At 44.1% G+C, this 21,304-nt stretch overlaps 1 protein-coding gene across 7 annotated transcripts in view; it reads right to left on the bottom strand.

Moving 5' to 3' along the window:
- Positions 1-21,304, bottom strand: part of CDK8 (cyclin dependent kinase 8) — a 68,779-nt gene that overhangs the window by 22,869 nt on the left and 24,606 nt on the right. For 6 of the 7 annotated variants that reach the window (XM_084761796.1, XM_084761797.1, XM_084761800.1 and 3 more), the window contains exons 2-4: positions 18,158-18,233; positions 10,805-10,915; positions 7,401-7,541 (exon numbers count right to left, since the gene is read on the bottom strand). In XM_084761796.1, the coding sequence (XP_084617922.1) occupies positions 7,401-7,541; positions 10,805-10,915; positions 18,158-18,233 (328 nt within the window). The remainder of the gene's footprint in view (positions 1-7,400; positions 7,542-10,804; positions 10,916-18,157; positions 18,234-21,304) is intronic. The other variant, XM_084761799.1, reaches the window with a different exon arrangement.

The raw sequence follows: 21,304 nt of genomic DNA, 5'->3' as shown, positions 1-21,304 counted from the left end.
AGGCTGAGCTGAGATTCAAACAAACCTCAAACTCATACAACTAGTGCTTTATTTTTTCCCTCTGGTGACAGGGGGAAAAAATCGGTATTTTCTAATGCATCCTTCTCCTGTTTTCCTTAACTTCTTTTCTATGTCCTTGGTCCCCAGCTTTTACCTAGCTCTTTTGTCTCAGGTTTCTCCTCCTTTTCGCACTGATTTTACACAGATCAAAGACAAGTACAAAGTGACATATATGTATATATATGCACAATTTATATAAAAGATGAGTCATATACCAGTGTCTATGTGTCGGAGAGAAAACCAGACACCAGCATATGTAAGCAGGTAGTATGGTCTCAAAAGGCGTCACCAGGAACTACCCGACCAGGCAAGGATGGGGATGCTTGTACAGAAGATACTTTTCACCCTGTAGGCCTACAGCTCTGTGAAGCTGGGTTTGAAAAAAATAGGCAGTCTTTATTTCAAATTATATGCTTCTATAAAGAAGAAGCAGACCCGAGACAAACTAGTCTATCTTCTACATCCTCTACTTTTGTTATATTAAACATGCATGCTAAATGGTATTGGTTCAAATTACAAGCTTATCTGTAATTTAGAAAGACTGGAAACTTGGTACTGAGCGCATAGAACTGGGCGGCCAGGCAGCAACACACGCCCGTTAGTGGTTTATTCAGTGTCCCTGGTTCTGCATCTCATTGCACCCGATACACTTGTAGTTTAAGTCTAAAATCAGGTATGAGCTAAGCAGCGGTTGGCCTTTAATCCTAGCACGTGGGAGGCAGAGACAGGTAGATCTCTGTGAGCCTGAGTCCAGCCTGGGCTACAGAATGAGTTCTATGACACAACAACTCCTGCATATTGACACAAATGACAATCACAAAATTTTTCAAGTTTATAACCTTTTTTTAAAAGGAATTTTGCAATGTGACCAGCCTCTTGAGCTTGCTTCTGTAGGAACACTCACCTTTGCCCTCTATTTGATTACTTCTCACTGACAAAGTGAAAAAGATCTAATCAAAGATGTGCGTGGTTCTGAGACTTAAAATAGATTCAGGAACAGCAACAATGTCAGGTTGTGTGTGAGGGAATTTTAGATTTATCACTGCTTTGTGTGTGTGTGTGTGTGTGTGTGTGTGTGTGTGTGTACATGCTCTTGTAGTGCAGGCACACTGTGTGAGGTGTATGCTTGAAGACAACCCCGGGTGTCCTTTTTCTGGCACTGTCCTCCCTAATGTTTAGGACAGGCTCTCTCACCAGCACAGAACTCACTAAGATGCGGGAGCCTTGGCAACCCACCACCTCCACCTCCCCAGGGTAACAGGTCTGCACCTCACTGTTGCCTTTTTTATTTGCATGCTGGGGGATGGAGCTCGGGTCTTCATACCCTAAGACAGGCATGTTACCCTAGCCTGAGAAGACTTTAAAAACTACAGTGTATCTTTCAAGATTAGGTTTCCTTTTGTATGTCTTTGGAAATCTGGACTACAGTAACAATCTAGGGCTGACAAGTGCTAAAAGGTATACTGGTAGTTTTATTCCTTATGCTTTCTTAATAGCACAACTGAGAACACTTTTGTATCGTTTTCAACAGGGCAATTCAGAAAATTTTAATGGTGTTTTGTCTATAAATATTGTATTTCTCTTTTGTAATAAGAAAAACCTAAAACTCAAAAGAAAAAAGCCTGGGCGCATGCTCACCACTGCAGCATACGAGGTGAGACAGTTTATGTCAGAGGTATCTGAGTCCCAACAAACGCTTGTGTCTAATGCCAAGAACTACAGGAAACCCACACACACTGGTCTTGCTTTCAGAAACACTGATGCTAATCTACTTTGCTCAAAAACGGAAGCACTCACCTGAATTATTTAATAATGGAGTCCCACAGGTCTTATGAAAAGTGGAGAAAAGATGTGGGACTTACACTCAAACATTCCTCTACTTCATCCCTCAACATCAAGTCTGCTTAAAGAAACATGCAAGTCACACAGCCTCTCCTGAGATGATCCACATGCACAGCCCCACTGCGTGCAGCTCTAACTTGAGGAGAACATTACAATGACAGAATCAGCTCACTATGTATGTTCAATGTCAGCGTCAGCTACATGTAAAGCACTGAGCTAGAAACCGAAGTGCTCTTCACAATCAATCTGCAGACACGAACAGGAGGAAAACCCTTACCTGGTCATTTAAGCAAATCCTGTTAGGACAGGCACAATACTCATAATGGTAACTACAACCAACGCAAACCTCATATTAAGTTTGCATTCACTGGCTGTTAACATGTCTGTTTTACTCCTGTCTAGAACAATATAGAAGAAATCATGTTTTACCTGCTGCCTAATTAAACAAAGTAGAAGTTCATAGAGTAAATCCATGGAGTCCCAAACAAATTCCAACTAAAGTCTATGCCTAACAATTTCAACGCCTCACTCTTCTAAAAAGTTGTTTCAGGGAAATGTGTGGTATACTCCTGATAACCTCATCTGTCATAAAGGTCCCCAAGACCCACCAGTACTTTACATACATCAAAGCCCTTCCACATGAAGGCTGAGTAATAGTCCACTGTTTGTACATGCTACATTATTTTTATGTGCTCATCCATCAATGGACATTCATGTTGTGTCACCTCTTTACTACTGTGTATAATGGTTCTCAAGATTAAGAATCCATGGGGCTGAGGAAATAGCTTAGTTATAAGGACAGTTCAAATCTCAGAACCCCCATGGAAAACTGAGCAGGTGGTAGTTACATGCCAGTAATCCCAGCTCTAAGGTGGAAACAGATCCTTGGGCTATCCCCAGGCCCAGGCCGAGCCTTGGCCTCCATGAGTACCTGCACGCAGAGACACGTGTGCACGTATGCACACACACACAAACTCATGCACAGACACAGAGACACACACAGATGCAGAGACATAAGAAACATGCAGACGAGAGAGAGAGAGAGAGAGAGAGAGAGAGAGAGAGAGAGAGAGAGAGAGAAAGAGAGAGAGGGAGGGAGAGCGCTTTAAAAAGGCATTTATTGACCTTCTGAGACCCTTGGTGAGTTCTTCTGGGCATATACCCAGAAGTGGATATCATAGTAACTCCACATTTAACTGTGTGAGGAGCGGTCACTCATCATTTTACAGCCCAGAAGTACAAAAGGATAGTCATCCCTATTGACATCTGCAGGAGAGGTTCCTACGAGATCCTTTTCACAAAGTCCTGTGTTAAGTCCCAACCCCACACTCCTGTCACAGACTGCCTTGTGACAGGAGAGAAACATGGAAGGAACTAGTCCTAGTTACTCTTTAGCTAGAGCCTCTGGGAATTTGTCTGTATTGGAAGATTAGCGATTCAGCTTGGCTGGGCCACAGTGCCCAGGTGTTTGAGTCAAGATACTCCTGTGAATGTATTTCTGGATGGCACTAACATTTAAATCAATAAACACAAGCAAAACAGACAGCGCTCCTGCTACAGTTGTGAAATTAAAAGGTCTACGTGCTGAAGTCTCAGAACCACTTCTGGGAGGTGGAGGAAGCATCAGGGCATGAGGCCCATGGGAATCCTTGTCATGGCTCACCAGATGCTCACCCTTCATGGGCTCGGGAGCCCAGCCTCACCTCGAACCCCTTTGCTTCCTTTGCTCCATCTCTCGTTCCTCATCACCCCCATCTAACAGCCGACCAGAGGCCCAAAGCAAGGAAGGAGGCCTGCCCATGATGAACCAGAGCCCCAACCCTGTAAGCCAAGACCTATCTTCCCTCTCGCTAAGTTGATCGCGTCAACTATTTCATGACAGTGCTGCAAAGCCAGCGCCTCTCCTTCCCGTGAGAGAGCATCTAACCAAATGAAGTCTCTAATAGCAGGAAGACTGGCTGTGAGCAGCCAAGGATGCACCAGCACACGGGCTTCCCGGTCCTATTTGTATTCTAAATCTTCCTGGCTTGCAGCAGATCCTGCAGATTTGGGACAACTAGGCCTCTACAATGCATGAACCAATTTCCTGAAATAAACCACTCTCTCCACATCCTATACCAACACCACGTGTGCTCTGCTGCTCTGAGAAAGCCTAACACGGACAGGAGCAGCACAGCCAGGATTGTAATTACTACAAACATCCTCACTGCCAAGAGACAGGCAGCAGCAAAGAGTGAGCGAGCACCCAGCACGGGAAGGGACAGGGCACAAGTACAAGCTCCTTTGCTTTAGTTTCTACTTTGGGGACTTTAATGTTCTAATATGAAAAGGGTTGGTTTAGGTCCATAAAGTACTACACAGAATAAATACTATGTATGCTTCCCTCCCCTATCAGACCGTCTTCCTCGGAGCACATCCCAGAGGGAGTGCAGTTTAATACTAGAGCGCTCTGGCACGTGTAAGGCCCTGGCTTCCATTCCCATCATATGACAGGACACTAAGGAAACACACCCATGCAGATGCCCTCACCTCACCAGGAGCCCACACAGGGCTCCACACAAAGGACTCGTATTTCCTACCCAACAAGTCTGAGCGACTGTCCTTGCTATGTGGTGACTCTGTAACCCAGTGGTGACACTGTAACCATTCACTCACGACACGAGTCCTGACTGGGAAAGCACAGCGCTCACCTCTACCTTCAGCAAGAGAAGGGCTCCACTTTTATTTTTGAGATCAAATGCAGCCAGGATGGCGTCAAAATTGTGACCCTCCTGCCTCTGCCCCTTGGACACTGGGACCATAAGCATGTTCAAAGCAGTATCTGTATTAATAATAACTCTGATTTAATCAAACAGGAAGTTCAGTAGATCCTTGGCTACCATCAGAAAGGTGTTTTCAGGGCATGTGCATCATCAGTTATCCATCTTCCCATGTTGCTTCTGTGGCACAGCGAACATTCCACCAAGTAAACTCCACAGATTTGTGTTTCAGGCATCACTACCACCTTCTATTCACCTTACTTCGAAGGCACAGAGACTGTAATGCACTGTATTGGTTCTGGTAAGTGTTTCGTCTGAGTGTAATGAAGCCAAAAGCTGTGTGGCTTCTGAACAGAGTCTGAGAGTAAATACCTTAAATATCTTATTACCACATTTATCAGCACTAAATGTAGTTACTTTGAAAAATTACAAATTCCAAATTAAAACCAAAATATAACTTTTAGCTGACAGCAAGTGCTTGCACTTTCAATGGAGTCTTTCATTCAGAAAGCAAGGTGTGAGAGGTTGGCACCTGAACAGTGACCAGCCTGAAGGCAGCCTGGCAAGCTAAGCAGACCACAGCTCTAAGACCTGTGCAGGAGACACAGGGTGGCTTGATGCTAAAAAGAGCACTGGCACAGCCAACAGAGAGCATCAGAGACATGTCACTCCAAGTAAGGAAGCCAAAGAGGACTTTGAAAGAGTCTGCCATATGTAGAACATTCTGGACAGTGTGATGTGTCTAGCGGGATGATGCAGTGACTGGAGAGGCTGCACCAACACTTCTGAGCACTGCCAGCACACAGTGACATCATCATTAACTTCTGGTATTCATTGTTATTATGTGGGCAGCATCTACAGGTGATGGATTTTTGTTGCCTGTATTCAGGGGCTCTGGTCTCCTCAGCCATACGCTGACCCTAGCAGAACCTTCTGACAGAGCTACTCTTCACCAGCCCAAGTCACAGAGTGTGTTTACATATCACAAGAGTGTCACCAAAAGATGAAGGAGCAACTGGACCTCCCACTACTTCATTACTGTTTTGCGTTCATTCTACTGCAAGCAGTCAAGTAAAAATGTATTAAGAAAGCCAGCCCAAATTTGCCAAACAAATACGTACTGTTTAAATGCAAATTATTAAAAAACAAACAAGAACTAAACAAAATGTATAACTATTCCAGCACAGTTGGTTCTTTGAGAAAAATGTCCTTCCTCTGAATTTTCATTCTTTTGTAAGTCATGATGAAAACTGGTGATACAAAACAGAGAGAAGCCAGGTGTGGTGATGTACGCCTTTAATCTCAGCACTCGGGAGGCAGAGGCAGGAGGATTGTTATGAGTTCGAGGCCAGCCTGGTCTACAAAGTGAGTACAGCCAAGGCTAACACAGAGAAACCCGGTCTCCAAAAACCAAAAACAAAAGCAACAACAAAAACCAATCAACCAAACAAACAAACCAAAAAACCAAACCAGACAGAAAAAACAGGAATGTTTTTGTTAACTAGACTACTTCTGGAGACTGAAATGTATCTTCAACTTCATTAAAAAAAAAAAGAGAAAGGTATCTTACTTTTGTTCTGTCAGCCCACTGTTTATAAGTACAATATTTCCATTCTACTGCACAAGGAAAAGAACTCAAGCAAGCTTGTTACTGGTTCTAAAGGCTCTGTAGGTGTGAACGCCAGGACAAAATGACTCCTGTTCAAAGCTCCTGACAGGGCTACTGCAGGCTGCAGGAAGGCAGAAGCTGACTGCAATCCCTCACCCAAGACTGGACATGCCAGCTGCCCTGTGCCTGCAGTGGTGTAAAACAAAAGTGCTGCTGTAAGGCTGACTTCAGTTACCCCCTTTACAAAGAAAAGAGCTTTAAAAAACAAAAAACAGGGCTGGAGACATGGCTCAGAGGTTAAGAGCACTGACTGCTCCTCCAGAGGTGCTGAGTTTAATTCCCAGCAGCCACCTATCATGAGATCTGGTGCCCTCTTCTGGCCTTCAGGTGTACATGCAGCCAGAGCACTGTATACATAATAAATAAATCTTTAAAAAAACAAAAACAAAACAAAACAAAAACAAACAAACAAAAGCACAGCCTACTTATGCAAAAAGAAAGCAATCCAAGTAATCACCACCCCCCAGGGTTTCTCTGTGTAGCCCTGGCTGTCCTGGCCTCAAACTCACAGAGATCCATCTGCCTCTGCCTCCCGAGGACTGGCATTAAAAGTGTGTGCCACCACGCCTGGCAAGCCAAGTAATTTAAACCTATAAAGACTTAGTGGATATACACTATACTAGAAGGCTGGGGGAACAGCTCCGTGGGTGAAGTCCTGCTGCACACATGAGGACCTGATGCCCAGTGCCCACTCAAAGCCAAGTGTGGCTGTAACTCCACTGCAGGGAATGGTGCAGCAGCAGGGCCCAGGGCCTCCCATGCAGTCTAGTGGAGACAGCCAGCAGGAACTCCAGTAAGCAGCACTGTCTAAGCTAACAGGGAAAAAAGCAACAGAGGAGCCAGCTCACTGCCACCTCCTGTAAGTGCGCCCTCACAGCAGAAATGCAGGGCGCACCCAATCAACGGCATGAGGGCAGTCCACACATGAGACTGGGGCAAGCTCACACCCCACCCCTCCCCACCCCACGAGCTGTGGGCCTGGTCTCCTCCAGCATGGCTTTCTACAGACAAAAGGAAAGGCACCCACGACTACCACAGTCCATGGTTGAGCCCTGCTGTGGATCACTCACCAAATCCCTGTGCAACACCCAGTTGGCGTGAAGATAGTGAATCCCATCCAAGATCTGGTACAGCAGCGACTTCACCATTCCCCGAGGTAACTGAACTGGCTTCTTATTGGCTTTTGAAGCTCTGTGAAACTTAATTATATGCTGGAAGAAAGAGATACCACAAGAGGCTTTACAAAGAAGAGGGGAAGGCAGTGTGAGGTGCCCAGGGCCCCGACAACCCCGCAGGACAGCAGACCCACCAACATGCACAGTAAGCATGTCCCTTATAACCAAGGGCAAGCGCCACTTTTTTCTTTTTTACTTATACATTTTATTATACATATATAAAATAAACTATGCAAAGCAACAATCAGGAATTATATTAATGTTACATTCATAGTGTTTATATTTGGCAACCTTGAAGAAAACACTTTCCTATCTTGGTGAGTCTAAATTCTGAGTCAGTAAATCAGTATCTCTCCTATCTCAACTCCATCAACTTAAAACACCTTTCTAAACCTAAAAACATCTCAAACCCTAAATAACTAAGCTTAATTGTGAAACTAACCTATTTGGCCCTCAACTCCATCAGAGACTTGAAAAGGAAGAAAATTAATTATCTGAGTAAACAGGAAGTACAAGTGATACTTTTAAGGCCTGTGATGGCATCTCAGAAAATGAAAAGAGAGGCAGGGACAACAGTGCTCCTCATTTTAAAACATAATTAAAGTTAACTATATCTGGGGTACTACAGATATGTTTAACTGGAAGGAATTTCTAAGGACAGAACAATTTTTTTTATTCTATAAAGATTAAATAAAGGGGGGGGAGGGGTAAAAACAAAATCCTGACAGGCAGACACAGCACAGGTGTAGTAACACTTTCTGACTCTTGTGGGTTATAAAGAACAATCAGGGATATGTTTCAGTAAAACACACCCAACATACAGAAACTAAAGCAAGGACAACAAGCTGGCGTCAGCTCAAGCTGCGTATACTTAAGGATTCAGATGAGGAAAAGCCTGCCTGGTACCCTGCAAAGCTTTCTCTGTACAAGTGACTACACAACCAGAGAGAAAAAAAGTACAACTTTATAAATTGAAACACTTAGCAAATAAATGTGCACGAAACAGTTCCTTCCTTTCTAGTGTCTCAGGCTCTCCATGAGCTTCTCTGCTTTCTGTAGAACACCCTCACACTGGAGGGAAACCTCGGGCAGCCATGTCTCCTACACCGAGACACTCATCTCTAGCACGCGTTGCACAGCTCTCCATCACTGAGTCTTGTGGTTAAAAACAACAAGGACGACGAGAGTACAAGTGTGATGCGAACACTCAGGTCAAGGTCTGATCTCTTAGCTGATGTTATACGGAGCAGCACACGGGGAGGGAGTAACTAGCAACCTGTGAGCCAGGGAGCTCTGCTTCCCAAGGGGGAACGCAGCGAGGCATCTGCAGTGAGAAGGCAGCAGACTCACAGATGGCAGCTATCTGTATCTGGCTACCTTAGGGCTCTTCCCCGGCTTTTACCTTAGGTATTACTTAGTAATTTAGAGTGTGTATCATCTATCCTAAAATGTGACAGCAATCAAGTCTGTGATACTAAGAAGAAAATCCACTGGCTCTTCCAATGTAATAAAAATAGGTTTAGGTAGACTGCATTAAAGAACTGAAAGCATCAAGCTTCCCAGAATAGAAACCAAGTAGAGGAGGTCAGATAATTAAAGGGTGTTGCTTTAGATCTTGCTCTAAATATTATTCTGGTTTTTTCTTAAAAAACAAAACAACAACAAAAACCAAACCAAAACCAAAAAACTAGTATTTTAAAACTAAAAATAAACAAATAAAACTCTGTGGCATGAACCCCACATATTTGTATTTCAAGGCTATCACCTTGGCAAATCAAATACACAATGCACAGGCTATAAAACTCACCAATGCTTAAGTGATTTTCAAAACAACTTTTTTTCGTTATACATGGTTGTGAGCTGAGAATTGAACTCAGGACCTCTGGAAGAGCAGCCAGTGCTCTTAACCTCTGAGCCACCTCTCCAGCCCCTTCCAAACAACCCTTAATTACAACTTTTGCTGCCTTCTGTCAGCCAATCCGCATATAATATTTCAATTAAAATAGGAAAAAGTAAAGTTTTAGGTTTTAGGGAACTAAACTGTCCTGTTTTTCAAGTCATATTAAAAATATTCAATTGCCTTCACTAAGAACAGTAAAATGATGATAAAGGCAATGATAAATTATTTATGCATATTATATGCAACACAGCTTATATGTAAAACTAAATATTATAAGCAGCCTGTTGGAGTCATACCAAATACACTACCTTGCACGTCATCAGACAGTGCCCTCCTGCACTGTGTGTGTGACCCACTGAATTCAACTAAGGTTAGCTGCATGCACAATGTTTTTCTTTTGTCTACTTAAGACAAGATGCATTTATGTCCTTATCAATGTAATATGTCTTTCACAGTATGGACTAACCCAGTAAATTATAATCACTCATTTGAGAAATCTTTTACTATAGAATTTGTGTCCCAATATGTAAAAGTGCCGTAAGGCAGACAAACCTAAAACCAAAGCCACAAGATACATTGCAGTCTATGTTGACATTCATCACGTTTTATAGCTGGGCTCTCATCAGCAGTGATCGTTTCCTAGGCAAAAATATGGCAATTCTAATAGTAAAACATTCTTGCCAGTGAGAAGGAAATACACTAAGCACCAACTGTGACTGACTAAGAAATCGTAGTCAGTGTCTCACTCTTAGCTCACACAACAGCTCAGAGCTTCAGGAGTATTAGGAGACTCCCCAACACAAAGGCCGGGGGAACAGTGACTGACCTGTCGACCCTTGTATAGCACGCTCACCCAGGAAGTGCTACTTCATTTTAAACCTTTATGGCAAAAAGAGATGACCGTTTAAAACAACAGTCTAGTCAGGAAAGAACCTTCTGGAGGTGTCCATGCTACTCCTACTTCTTTACCATCAAAGGTCAGAAGAAGTACAGCCAGGATCTCCCTAGTTCGAAACCCAAAATGCTTCAAAATCCAGAACTTTCTGAGAGCTGACAGGATTCCACACAGTGAAAGTGTTTCACATACGAGACTGTTAATAAACACTATAGGAAATCTCCTTCAGGCTGTATGTGTGAGGTAAACAGGAAACTAAAACCTAAGTCAATTTCAGGCTTAGATCTGAGGTCAGTCTCCAAGATGATCTCACTAAATATGTGCAAACAGGTGCCCCCATATCTGAAAAATCAAAACTCCGAAGCACTTGGCTTCCTAGCACTCTGGGAAGGTAACAAAGCAAAAGCGTCCATGTTGGCCACACAGCGACCACTACTCTGTGCGGTGATGTCTAGTGCGGTGGAAACTGTCAGTCACTCGCTGTCTCCCAGCAATGCACCTTACCCAGAGGTCATGTTCAGCATAGTCAAAGAGAAGCCATACTTTCCGATCAGCATGAGACAGAAACACCTTCTGAAGAGAGATGACGTTTGGGTGCTTAAGCTCTCGCAGTAACTACAAAACAAAGGAGATCCATTCAAAAATTAACACAAAAGTAATACGAACAAACAGCCAAAACAACTACAACAACAAACCCACCACCACCACCACCATCAAATTAGGTGCGGAAGCACACAGCATGTCCTGTTACCACCATGCAGGCATTTCTACCTGGCTGCTAGGAAGGTCTCAGGTTACAAATGCTGAAACAGAAAGATTGCTTGGGCAACAAAGCAGGGCTCCATCTCAGACATCACCCAACCACCCTCGCAAGCTGCAATGTGAAGCCAACACAAAGCCAATGCTACTGATAGGAGCATTCAGTAAATATCCACGTAACAATTGCTACACAGGTGCTTTATGACACCAAAACCTACAGGGAAAAAGGTTCTGAAAAGGGAGTCACAGTCAATCTTTCATTTGTTGCTCGAACGCTGATTTTAACTTTTTATCAAAATTATAATTTTAGCCATTTTAAAATCCACAAATTGGTGATATTAAATATAAAGTTGCAGAGCCACCACTATTTAAATTTTTTTCAACATTGCAGAACAATCCATCTATCAATGACTCAACTCTACCACCTATCCTTAAGACTCTCTGTGCTCTTCTCGTCTGTGTTGACAGGCATGGACCTGTAATCCCCGGGCTGAGGAGCTGGCTAGAAGAAGGACAGACAGCTTTGGGTACCACTCCTGAGAGGCCATCCACATGAAAGCACCTGTGTCTTTGTCTGCTACATGTGAAAGAAGTGGGTGCCAGGTCCCCTGGAGCTGGAGTTACAAGCCACCTGAGGTCAGGACCTCTAGAAGAGCAAGTGCTTAACCACTGACCATCTTCCCAGCCCTTTCCTTTCTTCTTTTTACTTCTCCCTCCCGCCCCCCCCCCACACCCTTCCTTCTTGAGGCAGGATCGCTCATTGGCCTGGAATTTGCACCCCTTCCCCCCCCCCCCCATACTGGGATTACAAGCACCAACATAGACCACCATGCCTAGCTTTTCTTGTAGGTTCTAGGGATCACACATGGGACCCTGTAAGTTCTTTATCTACCCAGCCTCACACTTACCCTTTCCTGCCTGGCACATTCACTCAGTTTTATCTTCAAGGTCCATCCCATGTTGTAGCATGTATTTTCCCCCTTTCTATAGGTGAAAGCATTCCACTGTGTAGCGATGTTCCTCATCTCACTATAGACTTACATGCTGACAAAGCCACCCTAAGTTAAAAGTGTCATCGTCAAGAACACACTTATTAAGGCAGCCATGGCAGGCACACCAGTGTTTCCAGAGCTGGTCAGAGGGGCAGCTGGATCCCAGGGACTGAACTGGCCTTTCGTGGACCTTAATTTTTTCATTTTTGAAGAACTAGTTAATCTTCACAAAATAAAGGGATGAATGTAGGCATACCAGCTTTCTTCATAGAAACCACTCATTTTTCCAATTTTACCAGTGGGGGAATTTTTTTTTAATTTCCTGAGTATATGTGTGAATATATATCATTCACCATAAACCTTGTTACATATCGTATTTAATTTAAAGTTGTACAGTACAAGAAAATAGTAATAATAGTTAAAAACATGCCATGTTAATATATGCTACTCAGTAGTGAGGAAGGAACTAGGTAAGAAAACTTTTAATGTTTCCACAATGACAGAGCTTTTTTTGTTTTGTTGTTTATTTTATTTTATTTTTGTTTTGTTTTTTGTTTTTCCAGGACAGGGTTTCTCTGTATAGCCTTGGCTGTCCTGGACTCACTCTGTAGACAAGGCTGGCCTTGAACTCACAGGATCCACCTGCCTCTGCCTCCCGAGTGCTGGGATTGGAAGTGTGCTACCATACCCCAACAATAGTGCTTTCTTAAAGAATTATAAATTTGTGAGTGCACATGCATGTGCATGTGGGGTACGTATGTGTGCACTAGCCAGAGGACAACCTCTAGCGCCATTCTTCGGTATGATGCCCATCTCTTCTGACACATGGTCTCTCACTGGCTTGAAGCTCACCAATCACGCTAAGCCGGACAGCAGACAGGGCCCAGGGAATATCCTGTCTTTACTTCCTGAGCGCTGGGAGGACAAGCATGCCCTGCTACGACCATGGCAGGTATTTCGACTTGGACCCCAAGGTCTGAACAAAGGTCTTCATGACTGCAAGGCAAGTGTGCTACCAACTAAAGCATCTCCCAAATCTGAGATTGTATCCACACATCAACGATTCCTAAAAGCAAAACCGAGTTCTAAATGCATACCTTAAGTATGGTGATAATTAAACTGAAGCATCTTTCATTAAGCCATGTTTTAGGCACTGAGGAAAACGGAGACACGGGACTGGAGCAGGGGTAGGGGGTGGGGTGGGTGGAAGGGTGGCGGGGGGGGGGGGGGTGCTGTGAAAGCAGCGCTCAGATGGCCCGGCCATCTCTCAGACACCTGGGACCACCGGCAGGCTCCATACCTGCTGCACAGGTGGCCGCAACACTAAGCCCAAGAGATTCCAGCCCATAGGAACATTTGGAAAGGAATGTGATAAAGAGCAAAATGAGAGGGAAATAAAGTCCTGGTTTTGAAAGAACCTCAAGGTGCCCTCCTCCCCGGCTATGGCTGCTTCCTGGGGAGCGCTGCGGCCCGTCGAGGCCACGCTGAGGTGCCACAGTGCAGCCCGGGCGGGGTGGCAGCAGATGAACATGAACAACAGGAATCCTCCAAGAATTTTTTTTTGTAATAAATATTATTAAAGAGCCAAACCGTGTAAGCAAGTTAAAAACAGGAGGAGTGAGAGAGAGCACTGGAGGGTTAGGGGAGGCAGCGGCCAGGGAACCAAGATGGGCTCCGTTTCCTTCCTAGCCTGTCACATGGCACCAGCACATCTTCTGCACTCAGGTCACTCCTCTCTCCACCTCTTCACTTATTTTTAATTAAATTCCAGATATTATAGCATTTCACCAAAAAGTATTTCAGTATGTACCTCTAAAAGTCTTTTTCTCTCAGGGAAATGAAAATAAATTGCAATCATCAACGATAACAAAGCCAGAAAAGCCTCATCAAGTAAGCTCATTTCTAAATAATTAATGGATTAAAAAATTAAACTGAAATATTTTGTACTATAATAAAATAAATAAAAAGAAACCCCACAAACTTTTGGCATGAAAGTAAAACACAGGCTGGAGAAATTTACAACTGTAAACACTTACAGTGGGCAAGGATAGCTTCCAAGCCGACGAACAAGGCTCCATTTAGCAAAATGGACAAGCACAAGCCCCAAGCAGAAGACTAGAGATAAGAGGAGACGGGAGGCAAGCGCTCATGGGGCAAAAGCAAGATGTGACCAGGAAAATACCAACTGTGTGCTGGTATCGAAAAAAACATTATTTTTATAATTAAAGTTATAGCAACATGACTGAAACACGTGGAAGAGAGGAAAGTCAGCACCCGTCAAACTCAGATGTAAAAATCCCGGATGACGTAGGTGTCTGTCAAACCCACTAACGTATCGAACACCAGCTATCTCAGGAAACTAATTCTAGGAAATTAATGTAATCTGTCAATTTAACAGAGGAAAACGACATGGTGACTTAGGTGTAGACAGAAGAAAGCTTGTGAAGAAACAGTGTGACAGTGAAGAACTCCTCTGGAAGGCTGTTTTCAGAGGACAGCAGCGATTAGAGCCCAGACCTGACATCACCAGCAAGGGAGAAACTGCAAACACCTCCCTCCAGATGGCTGAGAGGGGAAGGCCTGACTCCCGGCCTCGCGCAGCTCTGCGAGAGCCTGGCCTGCGCTTCAGGATGGCAAAGGGGAAGCAGGAAGCAAGAAGATGAAAGAAAGAAACTATCCTCCTACAAAGCCTCAAGGAGCCACCAAAAATCCCTCAGGATATACAACTTAAATATAATGAAGAATTCTATTTTAGAATATAGCAGAAAAGGCTATATTCTATATATAGAGAGAGACATTTGAAACAATTCCATTTTACTAGGCAGTGGTGCACACCTGTGATCCCAACACTTCAGGGAGGCAGAGGCAGGCAGATCTCTGAGTTCGAGGCCAGCCTGGTCTACAAAGTGAGTCCAGGGCAACAAGGCTACACAGAGAGATCCTGTCTTGAAAAAAACAAAACAAAAAGACACACTTAAAAACCTATTTCATGTTTTTAAAATTCATTCATAAAGGATGAAATTTACAGAGGTATGCTGTCTTTACACTAAAATCTGTAAAAATAAAATATTGAAAGAAAACTTACAATGTGCAAAGTATGCCTTTCTATTAACTTTAAAATCACAATTATTAGCCGGGCGTTGGTGGCGCACGCCTTTAATCCCAGCACTCGGGAGGCAGAGGCAGGCGGATCGCTGTGAGTTCGAGGTCAGCCTGGTCTACAAAGTGAGTCCAGGACAGCCAAGGCTACACAGAGAAACCCTGTCTCGAAAAACCAAAAAATAAATAAATAAATAAATAAAATAAAATAAAATCACAATTATTGACCAGGTGGTGGTGGCGCACACTTTAATCCCAGCACTCGGGAGGCAGAGGCAAGAGGATCTCTGTGACTTTGAGGCCAGCCTGGTCTACAAAGTGAGTCCAGGACAGCCAAGGCCACACAGAGAAACCCTGTCTCAGAAAAAAAAAATCATAATTATTAAAATAGAATTTTTTCAATCAATTTATGACTCATTGATCCAAATCCTAATTCTAGAAGGCATTCTTTTGAGACAGGGTTTCTCTGTGAAGCCTTGGCTTGGCTGTCCTTGAACTCACTCTGTAGACCAGGCTGGCCTTGAACTCATAGAGATCCACCTGCCTCTGCCTCCCAAGTGCTGGGATTAAAGGTGTGCCCCCCCACTCCCCTCCCCCACCCCCTCCCCCACCCCATGCAGCACTCTTTAAAAATTCAAATTGACTAGCTAACTAAAAAAATAAATAAATAAACAAAAGACACATAATACCACAAAGGGCCTTAAACAGCCGGAGGTCAAGCTAGTAGTGACTTTCCCATGCACGGCAGTAAGTCTGCAAATCTGGTAGGAGTGGCCGACTGAACTTCAGCGGTACAGACAGCAGACTATACCTACAGTCCTTGAGCCTGTGGGTGGATGAAGAGGTTACCCCAAACAGAGAAAACAGCCATGAACGGAAACAGTTGTAAATAGACAGCATTATAACTAAATCTTCCTGCTCAAGGTAAAAGTAGAATACCTTGATAGGTAAATTAAGTGAACACTTTGCTATTTCTTTATGTGTAAATGCATTTAAAGTTATTGAGATAGAGGTAAAGGTGAGTGATCACCTTTGATCCAAAATCCAGTCAAGTTTATCTATAAAAACATTTTGTAGTTAGGCATGGGGATATAAAGTCCTAACATTCGGGAGGCAGAATTTTGAGGTTAGCACTGTTTGGAGCTTGGATATGGTTCTTGCCATTTCTAGGTCCCTTGCTGGAGTGCTGAGGGCTGTCCCGGGGGTCTGTGGCCACTGGAGCCCCTTTGTGCTCTGTGGTGATGTGGCATCGTATGCTATTGGGAAAAGCCCTTTGGGCTGGTCTGCACCATCATTTACTGCCATCCACAGTGGCAGGATGTAGAGGGAAGGAGTAACCAAAACTAAGAATGTAAAAGTCACAGAGACACCTATTCATTTTTAGTTTTATTAAGGAATATAATTTAAAAGCAGGTGTGGTGGCGCACGCCTTTTATCCCAGCACTGGGGAGGCAGAGGCAGGCGACTGCTGTGAGTTCGAGGCCAGCCTGGTCTACAAAGCAACAAGGGGTGGGGGAGGAGGTATAATTTAAAGTCTTTAGCATTTGACTACATCCTTTGGACTCTGGATAGGCAATTAAAGGTCAAATTAAATAGTCCCAAACTAATCTTTTGAATAATTTGAAATGTTATGTTTATGACACTCAAGATGTATTTCTTAAAATATATAAGTGTGTGAAAATTAGATTGTTACTGTAATAAAATACTACTCACGGATATATATATATATTTATTTCTAAAAAGTCAATTTAATGGATCAACCACATTTGAGTGGATTAAGCTCCTCCCAGCGCCAGGCGTGGCAGCCCATCCAAAATCATTCAGGCTGTTGCCACTGTTCTAACTAAATGGCTAGGCCGGCAGCTGCAGGTAGTTCTCGCACGTCCTCCAGCCCTTGCCAGCTCCCAAGCACTCTGTCTGCTTTCCTTACCCTTCTATCATGATACCAGGCTCACTAACATGTACTGTTAAGGTTTATGACTCTCTTTCGCCAGCAGAATAAAATACTCAAATCTGAAGACCCAAATTTGTGAATCTTCACTTTTCCTACTTTAATGTCCTGTCAGCAAATGGCTGTCCTTTGAAGACACATTACCACGAGCCTGTTAGATGAGTATGGCTGTATGGATTGGTGCTTCTAAACTGTACACACCATATTTATATACAGACAGGAGGACTAAAGCAGCAACAGAGGCCGAGCCTGCGGTACACACCATGAAGGTCGGAGCACACCTAGTGCTGCTGCCAAGCCTGCGGTACACACCATGAAGGTCGGAGCACACCTAGTGCTGTTGCCGAGCCTGCGGTACACACCATGAAGGTCGGAGCACACCTGGTGCTGTTACCGAGCCTGCGGTACACACCATGAAGGTCGGAGCACACCTAGTGCTGCTGCCGAGCCTGCGGTACACACCATGAAGGTCGGAGCACACCTGGTGCTGTTACCGAGCCTGCGGTACACACCATGAAGGTCGGAGCACACCTATGGAAGTTGGTCTTCTCATTTCGCCACACAGGTTTGGGGACTGAACTCAGGTCTAGAGCCACCTCAACAGCTCAGAGCCACCGTTTATAAATGTAGAAACTCAAGGATGCAATGTTTAGACATGCATAATTATTAACAATGTATTAGCATAAGAATACTCCCTTAGAGTAAGGGGACTCTAGTTACAATATAGAAAGCTGTGCTTTCAAAAGAAAATGAACAGAATCTCATCTGTAAGTGGCATACATAAAGACACTAATAACTGATTGTCATTGACCAGAATGAAATAACAACATGAGATCCAAGAATTAGCGACATTTATCCCAAGTAAATAAATGTATACATTACAAGAACTACATGCCACCTTCACTCCTCCTTTTTTAAAAAAAGGCACTTTCTGTAAACACTTATAATGAGAAGGATTGATTGGCCTTCGGCGCCGGTGCTGACGCCCACAGCAGAGACCCGCACAGCCGGCACTCCTGAGTCAGCTGCTACGGCAGGAACAAGAACTTCACTTACTGCTATTTCTCTGCATGCCGACATGGAGATTCCAGTTCCTTCTATTTGTTTTAAAGCATAGTCTTTATCGTCCTTCCTGTAAAAACAAAGTCATTTTAGTATACAGGTATCTCTATGTTTGTATGCACTTAATAAAGTACTATATAAAAACAAAATTGAAGCTGGCCATGGTGGTGCACTTTTCATTCCAGTAGCAGGCGGATCGCTGTGAGTTCAAGGCCAGCCTGGTCTACAAAGTAAGTCCAGGGCTGCCAAGTCTACACAGAGAAGCTCTGTCTCGAAAAACCAAAAATAAATAAATAAAGCAAATGAGTGTGTTTAATACCAGTGTCAGACAGGAAAACCATCAAGTATAGGCAGGTCAAGGTGATTATCTGAGGAGGGTGTAACACCACTAGAATGTGCAGCCTTGTTCGGGACTCCACGCTCCTTTTTTTGGGGGGAGGGAGGGTTTGAGACAGGGTTTCTCTGTTGTCTTGGTTGTCCTGAACTTGCTTTGTAGACCAGACTGGCCTCGAACTCACAGTGATCCACCTGCTTCTGCCTCCCGAGTGCTGGGATTAAAAGTGTGCACCACCACCGCCCGGCAACTCCAAGTTCTTGTGGAGGACACTGAGTCCATGGTGCTCTGGACTGTAGGAACAAGCTTTCTTCTAACTATGAAATAAAGTTTGGTTTCTATGCTGGCTAGGCTTTACGTCAATTTGACACACAAACGAGTTATCTGAGCCGAGGGAACCTTAACTTCAAACATGCCTCCATAAGATCATGCTGTAAAGCATTTTCTTCATTAGTGACTGACGGAGGTGGGCCCGCCCATTGTGGGTCTTGGGTTCTATAAGAAAGCAGGCTGAGCAAATCATGGAGAGTGAGCGAGTAAGCAGCACCCTCCATGGCCTCTGCGTCACTCCTGCCTTCAGGTTCCTGCTCTGTTTTGAGTTCCTGTCCTGACTTCCATCGATGATGAACAGCAACATTAAGTATAAGCCAGATAAACCGTTTCTTCCCAGCTTGCTTGATGGTAATGGTGCTTTGTTCCAGGAATAGGAACCCGACTAAGGCAGTTTCTAAAACCAGTTCAGATGTCACTGCATCAGAGAAGGTGAGTCACTAGTGAACAAAATGATTGTAATTTAAAACACAAAACGCTATCATCATATTCTGATAATGAACTCAGGTCACACTCGGGTACCTTCCAGAGACATCCTCTTAGCACCTATTTCTACACACATGTATCAAGAACTACACTAAGAACTGGGGCTACACCAAGGGTTTCTCCTTCAGAGTTTCCACGTATCCACTCTTACGTAACTGGTGTACTGTAACACAATGCGAGTGCTACCACAGCTCAAGCATAAATCCGAGACGTACTTACTCCAGGGTTACTGAGAGGGGAATATCTTTGATGACTTTCATGATTTTTGTTAAACTGAAGGCAAGGTCACACCGTAACAGAAAATGCAGAGGGGAGCACAGTGAGGGGCTGACTGAGTCAATCAGCCCCTTGTAAAGCCAGTTAAGGTTGCTTAACGCTTTATTCTTTTAAGTTATGACTATTTCCCATGGGGACACTGCGACATGGTAACTTTACAATGGACTTCACAGTGAAAGCTGCACAGGTTCCATCGTGTAAAGAAGAGATTAAGGATAACTGTACTTTAACCCAAGTCCACCAGACACAATTATGGATATCAGGGTATCCACTGATTAAATGGTAAACACTACACTCTGCTCGGGCCAAGGCAGAAAGACTAACATTCCTGACTTGAGCCCTCCAAGGACGAACAGCACGGAAACACTAAACTCAGCCAAAGACTCGTTCGTTTACCTTGACATCTTGCTCTACCTTCACCTTGGCTGCGGTGACGAATTCCATGACCAATAGCAACTTACAGGGAAGAAGAGGTTTATTCCTGCTTCAAGGACACGGCAGAAACGCCAGCAGGGATTTGGAGCAGAGACCATGGAGAATCACGCGTGCTGCTCACTCACAGGCTCATGTTTAGCTGGCTTCTCTTTTCTATGTACGCGTGCATGTGTGAGAATGCGCACACATACACAGGTGCCCACGGAGGCCACAGGGTGCCATGAGTGCTGGGAACTGAACTCAGGTCCTCTGTTAGAGCAGCAGTGCTGAGCCTTGTCTTCAGAGCCTCTCTAGCCCTCCTCAGCCCAGGGCCACCTGTCAGGGAATGGCACCACCGTGCGGAGGGCTGGGCCCTCCTATGTGGCATTAGGACAGCCTTGCAGACTTGGCCATGTATCAAGCTCATCCAGGCGATCCCTCAACTGAGACTGCCTGAAACCGGATCTGACTTAGCAGCCATGGCTGGCCTGGGAACTCAAACTCAGAAATCCACCTGCCTCTGCCACCTGAGTGCTGAGATTAAAGGTGTATGCCAGCAAGCCCCACTATCCACGCTTTTTTAAAGTAAATGGTACACAGCAGAGTAAAAAGGTTTACTCACGGGTTTCAATACTGCTATGACGCAAGCAGTCAGGAAACGCTAGTATAGTGTTCTAAGTACAGCTCACCTTGAACAACATGGGTTTCAGCTCTTCAGGCCTATTAATATGCAAGTTTCTTAATATTTATAAAAATGTCAAAAATTGCAAATGAACTATGTAGCCTAGAAACATTACAAAAATTAAGAAAATGTTAGGTACACCACGAATGCATAAAAAATATGTACAAAATAGCCTGTCATTTACCACTATAAAATATGTATATATATATTACAAAAAAGGTAAAATTTATATAAGTCCTGGACTAATTCTAAACTGTGTGAGATCAAAAACTGAGGGCTTTCCTCAGATGTGGTCTAGACTGAAGTTCTGTGTAGCAATCTAGAGACCCATCAACTTCAAGGACACTAGGAACACTCCATGCACATGCATGCACCACTCCACACACAGCTCTCAACACCCTCTCCATCCTGAACAGGGCGGGCTGTTGCTTGACAGAGATACATGGAAAGAGGCTGGGACCAACCGTAGTACTCAGCCCCAGCTAGGAAGATACAGGAAGCATGTGATAAAGAAAGGTGACCTGACGATGATGACCTACATGTCCCTTAATGCTAATGCCTAAAGACTGAAACACCAAGGAACAACCTTGTAGAGACTGGATGACAACACTAGGAAACC

Source organism: Acomys minous (assembly GCF_964271855.1).
Source record: "Acomys minous genome assembly, chromosome: 16".
Classification (NCBI taxonomy): Eukaryota; Metazoa; Chordata; class Mammalia; order Rodentia; family Muridae; genus Acomys; species Acomys minous.
This window is presented reverse-complemented; position numbering and strand designations above follow the sequence as displayed.